General features: G+C 45.7%; 1 protein-coding gene across 3 annotated transcripts in view; it reads left to right on the top strand.

Annotated features, from left to right (window-relative positions):
* Positions 1-520: 520 nt before the first annotated feature.
* The window catches only part of NFX1 (nuclear transcription factor, X-box binding 1), an 89991-nt gene continuing 77430 nt past the window's right edge, over positions 521-13081 (top strand). For 2 of the 3 annotated variants that reach the window (XM_066256918.1, XM_066256919.1), the window contains exons 1-2: positions 521-644; positions 7436-8434. In XM_066256918.1, coding sequence (XP_066113015.1) covers positions 521-644; positions 7436-8434 — 1123 coding nt within the window. Of the gene's footprint in view, positions 645-2042; positions 2102-7435; positions 8435-13081 lie in introns of those variants that run through there. The other variant, XM_066256920.1, reaches the window with a different exon arrangement.

Genomic DNA, 13081 nt, shown 5'->3' with positions numbered 1-13081 from the left:
TATCATAAATAAACATTTTATTCATTGCAACAATATACTATAATATAAATGCATAATAAAAACATTTGTAGTATTTTGTCATTATGCTTACATGCCTATTAATTTTTAATAAGAAAAAAGTACTCATTTAGATACAAATACGTCACAGCGCAAGCAATGGATCACTCTGCATGGATTGAACATGGACATTTACAGATTAGTCTTCCAATATCAAAAAAGAGGACATGTAGGAGGACATTTTTCAAGGGAGGACGGAATTTACAAAAGGAGGACTGTCCTCGCTAAAGGAGGATGATTAGTCACCTTAGCATAGCAGATGAACACAGTGAACTCTTAAAAACTAAAGCAATGATTACGCAAGTACCTACCCGCCCAACCCACACCAGTTCATGTTCCCTGCAACCTACAGCCACTAGTCTCTTCCTTCCGTCTGCTGCCTAGTGCGACTGTCTGACGTCACTAGCGCTGGGCACAGTTGACTCAAGCCGCGCAAACTCCGTGGCCCTCTACGGGCGCGCGGATGCGAATGTTCTCGCGGCGCCGGAAGTCGAGGGCACGTGACAGGGTGACAGCGCTTGCTGGACTGCGGACTTGTTTTAGGTGTTGCGGCACGCACGGGATGGCGGAGGCGCCTCCAGTCACAGGTACTGTTCTGGCCCTCATGGAAGTGGGCCCCTCTCGAGTTGCGAAAGTTTGGTCAGAGACGAGTCCTAGAGCTTCGGCCATTCATATCGCGAGAGTGGCACGTACTAGGGTTGGAGATAGTGGCTCGGAAGGGCCAAGCCACGCGCTTCGTGCTTACAGAGACCTCGACCATCCTTGACTAGGTTGTGAAGCCCCGCAGTTGGGTTTCCAGGGTGAGCGGGCTTGTCCTGGCTTCCAGCGAGTGGATAGGGATGGCCCAACCCTCCCGGAGCAGGAGCTGCCCTGATCGCCGACAGGCGGGCGTCGGTGACTGGCGGGCTCTCGACGCATAGTGTCTTTGCTCTGTGTGCTTAAGGTGTATTCGTGCGTGTTGGTGCAGCGGCGCGGGCCGAACGCTGTGATTTCCAATCTCAGCCTGCCACGAACTCGCAGTGGGACTGAGTCATTTTCTTCATCCGTCAATTGGGGTTAATTAAGTTAATTCCTGTGAAGGCTCACACCCTGTACTGTACCTGTTCCATACTTGTTAGCTCACTTCCTCTCCCGGAGTTGCCTCTTTGTACAGAGATAGCCTCATTTGGCTGTTAATATAATAACATCCATTTCCATTTCCTTCAGAGTGTACCATAGATCTTTGTTTTGCAATCGTTTGGTCAGCGACCGAAAAGGAACATTTTACTTTGCGAACCAAATGTTTCAGGAAGCAACAATTTTCCTTTATTTTGGAAAAATATTTGTCTCGACCCACGCTTTCTGAAGAAACAGGGCAGCCATTTGCAGCATGAAATTTGTGAACAGTCATTGATTTGAGTCTTAGTTCTGCTACCTACCAGCTGTTGGGGGATTAAGACGAGTATATATGTATTCGTGTACTGGGTGCAGGTAAAATGTATTTATTACTATGGATCTTGGTCAAAAGTTGGAAAACCGGCCCTAGCTGGTTGGCTCAGTGGATAGAGCGTCCGCCCCACTTGCGGACAACCCGGGTCCCATCCCTGGTCAGGGCACACATGAGAAGTGACCATCTGCTTCTCTTCCTCTCCCTCTCCCCGTTCTCTCTCTCTCTCTCTCCCTTCCTCTCTTGCAGCCAGTAGCTTGATTGGTTCCATAGTCGGCCCTTGGCGCCTAGGATAGCTTGCTTGATTGAGCGTTGGCACCAGATGGGGGTTGCCGGGTGGATCCTGGGTCAGGACCCATGTGAGAGTCTGTCTTATCTCTCCAGCTTTCACTTAAAAAATAAAAGTTGGAAAACCTGCATTTGTTGCCAGAGTCCTGATTTAGGTATTGAGTCATCTTGGCAGGTGGGAACCTTTTTAAGCTGGTGTTTTGTCATTTTCCCATCCATTGTTTTTCCATCTCCTCTAAAGTGAATCCATTTATCTTCTCATCCTCAGGCTCACTTCTGGCCTATTTCTACACTCTTTGGTGTTTGAAGAGGAATCGGGCAGGACTAGTTGTGAGTCATAGCTTTGGCCAACAGTATTACAACCCCAGGTTACAACCTCCTCCTCCCCACCTACTGAGACAAAGTCCACTACTCCAAAGATCTCCCCGTTCCCTCTCTGGTGCCTGAGTTTCCTTTTGCCTTACTGTGTATTCCATGTTCTTATTTCAGCGTGATCTCTAACCCACAACTCCATCCTCACTCAAGATTTAGTTCTCTTGCCTGCCTCTGTCCTCAAACAGTAGCCCAGTTCTGGAGGCTGTCTTTCTGCCCATGGGTGGACTCCAATGCCAGCTTTATCTCTGTTCCACCTACCTGTTGGACACCTACTATGCTGACATGTAATTTTGAATCTAGAGTACCACTTGTACTATCCTGCTCAAAAAAATTAGGGGATATTTCAAAATGACTATGAAGCTATAAAATATCCCCTAATTTTTGTGAGCAGTGTATAACAATGCCTTAGCATGCGACATCTCATTTTCTGAGTAACTTTCAGCTACTTAAAATAGTGGAGGGAAAGGGCATTTCAAATCTTGGTGTCTCAGGTCCAGCTTCTTGATTCGTGTGCCCTTTCCCCCTTCCTCATGTCCCTTAAGGGTCTTTCTGTGAGCTTTGCCAACTACCACATGTCTACTGGAATACATGCTATATATAAATAGGTGCTGCTCTGTCTGGAATTACTAGTTGTATCAAACTCCTTTATTGCTTTACATGAAATACCCTCTATCCATCCTTGACCAGGCTATTTACTGACTTTTTTTTAAAGATTTTATTCATTCTATTTTAGAGAGGGCGGGAGAAAGAAAGAGAGTGAGAAGTGGGGGAGGAGCAGGAAGCATCAACTTCCATATGTGCCTTGACCGGGCAAGTCTGGGGTTTTGAACAGGCGACCTCGGCATTCTGCTTTATCCACTGTGCCACCACAGGTCAGACACTGACTTTTCTGCCCTTCTCTCCAACCTTGTTTCTTCAAGCAGAAAAGGACTACATTATACCCACTTGGTCTAATCTTGCCATTCCACCTTTAACTTATCTGTTAGGTTTTCAGAACACCTTCTCTGCCACTTTTTTTTTTTTTTTTTACAGAGACAGAGAGAAAGTCAGAGAGAGGGACAGACAGGAACGGAGAGAGATGAGAAGCATCAATCATTAGTTTTTTGTTGTGACACCTTAGTTGCTCATTGATTGCTTTCTCATATGTGCCTTGACCATGGGGCTACAGCAGACCGAGTAACCCCTTGCTTGAGCCAGCGACCTTGGGTCCAAGCTGGTGAGCTTTGCTCAAACCAGATGAGCCCGTGCTTAAGCTGGCAACCTCGAGGTCTCGAACCTGGGTCCTTCCGCATCCCAGTCCAACACTCTGTCCACTGCACCACCACCGCCTGGTCAGGTTCTGCCACTTTCTGAATTTGTCTAATCCTCTTGCCATTTTGAAAGGCTTTCCACCCCATCCCCAGAATTCTGGACATGTGAAAGCTTTCAGATCAAATCCTGGGTTGAGTGAGAGGTTTGACCTTTATGGTTTCAGTCACTTTAGGATATATTTCTATGGTACCAGCTGCCCAACCTCTGACAGTGTGGCATAGTGATAGTGTAAGAGCATGGTCTCTATAATCATATAGCCTGGAGTGGAATTCCAAATATGCTTTAGAATATCCTTGTCACCTTGGGCAAGTTACTTATTCTTTCTTTGTCTCAGTTTCCTCATCGGAAATGTAAGGATTGAGTTAACACATGCAAAGTGCTTAGAATAGTGCCTGGCACACGTCAAGTACCTAATAAAGTACCTAACGGGTTTATTATTAAACCTGAAACTCCAATCTCTGAACTGCACTCATCTATGGTTGATTTTTTGTGTTTCAGATAGTCTGTAATCTTAACAGCAATAATAAAGCACCATTTTTAACCACCTTACACACGCTAATAACTTACTTTATTTTTCATAGCAATTCTTTGTTGTAGGAATTATGTCCATTATATATAACAAACCTGGAGTTAAATAACTTGCATAAAAACTGTAGTAATAGGCAGGGACTTAAACCCATGTCTTTTAGACCCTATCAATTCATAGTATAGTCTATATATCATAGTACATATAGTTTTGACTTTGTCACTAACTAGTTTTGTGTTCTCAGGCAAATCACTTTGACTTTGTGCTTCAGAGACTTTGTGCTTTTGACTATACAAAGTAGCATTTTGGGGGAAGAAATGAGTGGGTTGAAGGAGAATATGCTTAATTTTTTCCTGTCTTATTTATTGAGTTTATTGGGATAACATTGGTTAATAAAATTATAAGGCTTCAGGTACACAGTTCTACAATACATCGTTTGTATATTGCATCATGTGTTCACCACCCCAAGTCAGGTTTTATTTTATTATTATTATTTGTGTGTATGTGTGAGAGGGAGAGAGAGAGAGACAAAAAGGGAGAGAAAGGAGAAGCATCAGCTCATAGTTGTATCGCTTTAGTTGTTCATTGATTACTTCTCATATTTGCCTCAACCAGGGGGCTTCAGCCAATCCAGTGACCCCTTGTTCAAGCCAGCGACCTTGGGCTTTAAGCCACCAACCTTTGGGTTCAAGCCAGTGACCATGGGATCATGTTGATGATCCCACACTCAGATGGTGACCCCATGCTCAAGCTGGTGAGCCTATGCTCAAGCTGGATGAGCCTGTGCTCAAGCCGGTGACCTCAGGGTTTTGAACCTTGGACCTCAGTGTCCTATGTTGACACTCTATCCACTGTGCTACCACCAGTTGGGCTCAAGTTTAATTTTTGATATTCTGGGATTCTGAACTATATATAAAGGTTATACATGGAAAACCTAAAATAGGCCCAGGCCGGTTGTCTCAGTGGTAGAGCATCAGCCCAGCATGTGGATGTCCCAGCCCAGCACGTGGTTCGATTTCTGGTCAAGGCACACAGAAGCTCCCATCTGCTTCTCCACCACTCCTCTTCTCTTCTACTCCTCTTCTCCTCTCTCTCTCTCTCTCTCTCTCTCTCTCTCCCTCTCTCTCTCTCTCTTCCTCTCCCATAGCTGTGCTCGATTGGAGCGAGTTGGCCCTGGGTGCTGAGGATGGCTCCGTGGCCTTCGCCTTGGGTGCTAAGAAGAGCTCAGTTGCTAAGCAATGGAGCAATGACCCCAGATGGGCAGAGCATTGTCCCCTAGTGGGCTTGCCAGGTGGATCAAGGTTGGGGCACATATGGGAGTCTGTCTCTCTGCCTCCCCTCCTCTCACTGAATAAAAAAAAGAAAAAAACCTAAAATATATTCCAGGGGAAGAGAAATTTAAATCAGATTTAAATTTCACAATAACCCTTTAAGATAGTGTTATCATCTTTTGCCATGGATGAGACACTGAGCTAAAAGCAATCCAGTGATATCCCTAAACTCATAGCATAAATTGAAGGGCCAAACTTTAAACTAATTTTGGCTGACTCCTTAGCCTGTTTACTTGATATTACACAATGCTACATGAGAGTATTTTTTTGTTGTTGTTTTTTTTTTGTTGTTGTTTTTTTTAAACAGGGACAGAGAGAGTCAGAGGGAGGGATAGACAGGAACGGAGAGAGATGAGAAGCATCAATCATCAGTTTTTCGTTGCGACACCTTAATTGTTCATTGATTGCTTTCTCTTTTTTTTTTGTATTTTTCTGAAGCTAGAAACGGGGAGAGACAGTCAGACAGACTCTCGCATGCGCCTGACCGGGATCCACCCGGCACGCCCACCAGGGGGCAACGCTCTGCCCACCAGGGGGCGATGCTCTGCCCCTCTGGGGCGTCGCTCTGCTGCAACCAGAGCCACTCTAGCGCCTGGGGCAGAGGCCAAGGAGCCATCCTCAGCGCCCGGGCCATCTTTGCTCCAATGGAGCCTTGGCTGCGAGAGGGGAAGAGAGAGACAGAGAGGAAGGAGAGGGGAAGGGATGGAGAAGCAGATGGGCACTTTTCCTGTGTGCCCTGGCTGGGAATCGAACCTGGGACTTCTGCATGCCAGGCCGACGCTCTACCACTGAGCCAACCGGCCAGGGCCTGATTGCTTTCTCATATGTGCCTTGACCGCAGGCCTTCAGCAGACTGAGTAACCCCTTGCTCGAACCAGCGACCTTGGGTCCAAGCTGGTGAGCTTTTTCTTTTTCTGCTCAAGCCAGATGAGCCCGCGCTCAAGTTGGTGACCTCGGGGTCTCGAACCTGGGTCCTCTGCATCCCAGTCCAACGCTCCATCCACTGGGCCACCGCCTGGTCAGGTGCTACAGGAGAGTTTTAAAAGACCATATGGAACCTGCTGACTGGTGTCTCAACTTCTAGACTTTTTTTTTTTTTTTGTATTTTTCTGAAGTTGGGAACAGGGAGGCAGACAGACTCCCGCATGTGCCCGACCAGGATCCACCTGGCATGCCCACCAGGGGGCGATACTCTGCCCATCTGGAGCGTTGCTCTGTCCATCTGGGGCGTTGCTCTGTTGCAACCAGAGCCATTCTAGGACCTGAGGCAGAGGCCATAGAGCCATCCTCAGCGCCTGGGCCAACTTTGCTCCAATGGAGCCTTGGCTGCGGGAGGGGAAGAGAGAGACAGAGAGGAAGGAGAGGGGGAGGGGTGGAGAAGCAGATGAGCGCTTCTCCTGTGTTCCCTGGCCGGGAATCGAACCCGGGACATGCCAGGCCGACGCTCTACCACTGAGCAAACCGACCAGGGCCTAGCCCTAGACTATTTTCTGACCTTACCTTTTTTTTTTTATAGGGACAGAGAGAGGGATAGATAGGGACAGATAGACAGGAACAGAGAGAGATGAAAAGCATCAATCATCAGTTTTTTGTTGCGACACCTTAGTTGTTCATTGATTGCTTTCTCATATGTGCCTTGACTGCAGACCTTCAGCAGACTGAGTAACCCCTTGCTCGAGCCAGCGACCTTGGGTCCAAGCTGGTGAGCTTTCTTTGCTCAAGCCAGATGAGCCTGCGCTCAAGCTGAGGACCTTGGGGTCTCGAACCTGGGTCTTCTGCATCCCACTTCGATGCTCTATCCACTGCGCTACCACCTGGTCAGGCCTTAACTTTTCTGATAAAATAAATGCATGTATAAATAATGCCTGATGGCCCAGGTGAGCAGTTTTACTTAGCAATTCTCAGTGGTGGCTCTTGGCGAGGCTGCTGTTGGACATGGTATGATTAGTCTTCCACAAGCACGTTAAACTTTTCACCTTCACAGGAAACATAGGTCATACTAAGAGCCTGTTTTATACAAAGTCCTTAGGGCAATAACTATTAGATACAGCTTAAAGTATTATGGGCTTCATGATTTACCAATTAATTTCTTTACTGGCATGTCTGTTTCTTATATCCTAGGTACTTTTAAATTTAATACGGATGCTTCTGAGTTCATTCCTCAGGAGAGAAAAAATTCTGGTCTAAATTGTGGGAGTCAAAGGAGACTAGATTCTAACAGGATTGGTAGAAGAAATTACAGTTCTCCACCTCCGTGTCATCTTTCCAGGCAAGTCCTTTGTGATGACATCTCTGCTGTTCATCAGTTCAGTTATCATCCTTCAGGAAGCAAACCTAAGAGTCAACAGACTACTTTCCAATCTTCTGCTTCTATTAAATCACTCAAGAGCCTTCAGAATCAACCTGGACAGAAATTGAGGAATGAAAAGCAGTATATCAGAGTCAAGAGAGTACAAAGTCTAACTGACCAGACCTCAGGTGCAGCTAGCATAGAAAGCGTGGCCAGATCAGAGAGTGGGACAAAGCCCAGAGAGCACAGCCCTGCTGAAAGTGAGAAGGAAATTGTTGGCGCAGATCCCAGAGGAGCAAAACCCAAAAAAGCAACCTCATTAATATACAGCCATGGTAGGGGACCAAAAGTCAAGGGGAAACTCAAAAGTGATTGGGGTAACAGAATAACTCCCAAACTCGAGGATGCTGGACCTGAAAATACCAAACCCGTAGGGGTTATGCACCCTGACTCTTTGGATACATCCTTTAGAAAAGGAGTATCGGATGGGTCTGGGGCCAGACGCAAGGAGCAGAGAAGACACCCACAGAAAAGGTCTCCTTGGGAAGTGGAGGGGGCCAGGCCACGTCCAGGCAGAAATCCGCCAAAACAGGAGGGCCAACGACATGCAAATGCAGGACCCAGAAACAACATGGTCCCCATTCCAAAGGATAATCTTAATGAAAGACCAATAAAATCTGCCTGTGACAGTGGGAACTTGGCAGTCATCAACAAGTCTTCCAGAAGGGTTGACCCAGAGAAATGTGTTGTAAGGAGGCAGGATCTTCAAGTAGCATCTTTTCCCCGAGGCAAACAGAACCCTGTGCTAAAGAATGTGGAAACACACACAGGTAAGTCAACCTAGCTGGGTGGGAATGTTTTATTTTTTAATAGGTAATATATTCATACAACTTAGAAACCAGAAACCAGACAGTATGAAAAGGAACACAGTGAAAAACCTCTTTCTGTCTTTGTTCATTATGTACCTGGGCTCTGCCACCCACCTGTTCCCCTCCCCAGGAGGTAACCACTTACTTAGTTTTTGTATCATAAGCAAATATAAATAAGGAATTTTTTCCTTAACAAATAAAGAATTTTGTAAGGGTTTTGAAAAATGCATATATGGGTGGTATAGCTATTTGGTAGCAGGGTTTTATGAATCGTGAAAGCACGAGTATGGGATAGTAACATCTCCACTGCTTCTGGTTCCAGCCTACATTGTTGCTTGTCTGCTCATCTGTAAGAGTTCCTAACTAATCTTGCAATCTCTGCTTTCTTTCATCTCTTACACCAGTATCAGAGAGTGATCTTTCTAAGACACATATAGAACTGTGTCACCCCCCCTGCTTAATTTTGTCCCTTTTTCTCATCACCTATAGATTCAGATTCTGGCTGCTGCCTTTCTCAATAACATCTTCTGCTGCCTTGGTCCCCACCACATTTTATTGCCTGGACTCTAGACTGTTTTATCTTGCCATGCTGTTGCATATGTGGCTCCCTCTGTCTAGAATGTCTACCACTTAGCTTACTGGTGAATCCTGACTCATTTTTCAAAAGCTAGTTTAGTCACATGTGCAGGAAACTTTTTCTCACCTCTACAGATAGAATTAATCTTTTCCAGTCCTGTGATATGTCTTTCCCTTACATGTACATGCTTCTGTTATGCAAGTTACACTGGAAACCATTATTTGTTTATGTATCAGTGCCCCCCCCCCATAAGATCCTTGAAAGCAGAGACTGTATCTTCTCGTTTTTGTATCCTATGGCCTGACACAGCTTTTAGAATATAGTAGGTACTTAACTTAGTTCTGACTGTTAGAAAGTTCTTCCTTACATTGAACTGAAAGCTTTTGTTCTATAAATATTTTCTATCCTCTGGAGATACACAGCACAAGTCTCTCTCCTCATAGTTTCCCTCCTCTTCATTGGAAATCAGCTTTTTGTAATATTTGAAGACACTTCTCATTTTTCCCTGAGGATATATTTCATCTAGGCTAAATAGACTCTAGACCAGGGGTCTCAAACTCAACTCAGCATGTGGGCCGCAGAGCAAGATCACAGCCGTTCGGCGGGCCGCACTAGGTCTACAAAAGGCAACTGTTACACAACACTTTTCTCACTGCAGTTGAAAACAAAAAAAAATCAGTACAACAAGCACAATCGTACATGCAGTTTACTCAATGTCACAAAACGACCAGAAACTGTAGTTCGCATCGCAACTGCTGTTAACTAAGCTAATATCTAGCTAGGATGCTAGAGAAATGAAAAATACAAGTAGGCCCCTAGGCTTACTTAATTTTATCCAAAATATTTTGAACTTCGTGGATTAGTCTGCAGGCCGCACAAAATTGTTCGGTGGGCCGCATGTGGCCCGCGGGCCATGAGTTTGAGACCCCTGCTCTAGACTGTTTTATCTTGCCATGCTGTTGCATATGTGGCTCCCTCTAGGCTAAATAGCTTCATTCTATTAGCTCTTCCTCATGGACCTTCACTGTTTTAGTCTCCCTCCAATTTAATATGACATATAGCCTAACACGTGAAGCTGCCATCTGCCCGGGCCTGCTTTTATTTTTACGCAGGCCTATAGTTCTAGTTCTCATTTGCTTAGCCAGGCAGTCTTTCTTGGGACTGCAACTTGTGTGTGAACCCAGGCATTGTTATACCAGAATTGTTTCTGAATTCTTTTTTTTTTTTTTTGAATTTTTTTTTTGTTTTGTTTTGTTGTTTTTTGTTTTTTTTTGTCCCTGTCTGACAGGGACAGACAGACAGGAACGGAGAGAGATGAGAAGCATCAATCATCAGTTTCTTGTTGCGCGTTGCGACTTCTTAGTTGTTCATTGATTGCTTTCTCACATGTGCCTCGACCGCAGGCCTTCAGCAGACCGAGTAACCCCCTGCTGGAGCCAGCGACCTTGGGTCTAAGCTGGTGAGCTCTTTGCTCAAGCCAGATGAGCCCGCGCTCAAGCTGGCGACCTCAGGGTCTCGAACCTGGGTCCTTCGCCATCCCAGTCCGACGCTCTATCCACTGCGCCACCACCTGGTCAGGCTGTTTCTGAATTCTTAAGGCTGGGTAATGATTTCCTATTGCTTCATAATGAATTACGACAAATATAATGGCTTAAGATTACATAAATTTATGTCCATTTCCATGGATCAGAAATCTGGGTACAGGTTTAGCTGAGTTCTCCACTCAGGGTCTCACAGAACTGAAAGTTGGTTAGGGATGCCATCTCATCTGAGGTATAGGGCCCTCATTCATGCTCACTGGTTGTTGGGGACTAAAGTCCCTATTTTCTTGCTGGCTATTGCCTTTTGGTAACTCTCAATCCTAGAGGCCACCTGCAATTCCCTACCACGTGGGCTCTCCTCACAACTTGGTAGTTTGCTTCTTTAAGATCTATAGGAACCCTGGTTCACTCCGTCAGTTAGAGCAGTGGTCCCCAACCCCCGGGCCATGGACCTGTACCGGTCCACAGAGAAAGAATAAATAACTTACGTTATTTCCATTTTATTTATATTTAAGTCTGAACGATGTTTTATTTTTAAAAAATGACCAGATTCCCTCTGTTACATCTGTCTAAGACTCACTCTTGACGCATGTCTCAGTCACATGATACATTTATCTGTCCCACCCTAAAGGCCGGTCCGTGAAAATATTTTGACATTAAACCGGTCCGAGGCCCAAAAAAGGTTGGGGACAACTGAGTTAGAGCATTGACCCAAAACACCAAGGTTGCAGTTTCCATCCCTGGTCAGGGCACATAAAGAAAGTGACCAATGAATGGACAAGTAAGTGCAACAACAAATGAATGCTTTCCTCTCTCCCTTTCTCTGTATGTAAAAATCAATAGTAATAATATAAGACCTATAATAAATCATCTACTATAGATTCTTTAAACTTCTGATTTCTAGGCTCTTTTGAAAGGGCTCACCTGATTAGATCAGTCTACCCATACTCAAGGGGAGGAGATTATACAGGGCATGCATGCCCTGGGGTGAAAATCTTGGAGACCATCTTCAAGTTCTGCCTAACAGATCTCTCTTGGCCTCACATCCCCACGTATTTTTTTTTTTTTTTTTTTTTCTGAAGCTGGAAACAGGGAGAGACAGTCAGACAGACTCCCGCATGCGCCCGACCGGGATCCACCCGGCACGCCCACCAGGGGCGACGCTCTGCCCACCAGGGGGCGATGCTCTGCCCATCCTGGGCGTCGCCATGTTGCGACCCTCCTGGGTGTCGCCATGTTGCGACCAGAGACACTCTAGCGCCTGGGGCAGAGGCCACAGAGCCATCCCCAGCGCCCGGGCCATCTTTGCTCCAATGGAGCCTTGGCTGCGGGAGGGGAAGAGAGAGACAGAGAGGAAGGCGCGGCGGAGGGGTGGAGAAGCAAATGGGCGCTTCTCCCATGTGCCCTGGCCAGGAATCGAACCCGGGTCCTCCGCACGCTAGGCCGACGCTCTACCGCTGAGCCAACCGGCCAGGGCGCACATCCCCACGTATTTTTGAGAACATTTTATTTGTATTTATTGAGTAAATATTATTGCCAAGAAGTGTTTTAGGTACTGGAAATACAGCACTGATGGGATTTACATTCTGGTAGGGAAGAAAGCACTTGAATATTTGATGTCAGGTGGGTGATAAGCTAAAAGGAAATTTAAGCAAGTTAAGAGGACAGAGTCACAGAGGCGCTAGTTTATTTTATTGATTGTAGAGAGAGGAAGGGAGAGAAAGAGATCGATTTGTTGTTCCACTTATTTATGCACTTATTGATTGATCCTTTTATGTGCCCTCACTGGGGATCGAATCCACAACCTTGGCATGTTAGGACAATTCTCCAACCAACTGACCTACTCTGCCAAGATCTCATAGGGCATTAGTTTAAATAGGTCGATCTCTTTGATGAGGAGACATTTGAACAGAGACCAGAAGGAAGTGCAGGACTGTACCCTATGGCTCTCTGGAGAAGAGCATTTTAGGCAGAGGGAGAAACAGGGTTAGATTGGGGATGGGAGGGCGGCATTGTTAGCAATGAAGAGGAGGGTAGGAGAGGAGGTTTGAGAAATCACAGGGGCTGGATTATGTGAACCCTTAGATTTTTTTTTAAAATATGTATTCACTTTAGAAGCAGGGGAGAGAGAGAGAGAGAAACATTGATTTGTTGCTGATTCTTATATGTGCCCTAACTAGGGATCGAACCTACAACCTTGGTGTATTGGGACAATGCTCTAACTGACTGAGCTACCTGGCCAGGGCTAGATTTGGTTCTAAGTAAGGAGATGAGAAGTAGCTAGAAGGTTTGGAGGAAAGGGATGGCATGATCTTACTAACATCCTGAGCATTCAGTCTGCTGTGAGGGGGATAGACTCTAAGGAAGCAAGGGGATGAGTTAGGAGGCTGTTGCAATAATTCAGATAGTTGATAATGGAGACTTGGACTAGGGTAGTAATGGTGAGAGACGTAAGAAACTGTTTCTAAGTCATTCTTCTACTTTTATTTC

This window comes from Saccopteryx bilineata, chromosome 2 (genome assembly GCF_036850765.1).
Source record: "Saccopteryx bilineata isolate mSacBil1 chromosome 2, mSacBil1_pri_phased_curated, whole genome shotgun sequence".
Lineage (NCBI taxonomy): Eukaryota > Metazoa > Chordata > Mammalia > Chiroptera > Emballonuridae > Saccopteryx > Saccopteryx bilineata.
The sequence above is the reverse complement of the archived record's forward strand: the minus strand, read 5'-3'. Positions and strand labels throughout refer to the sequence as shown.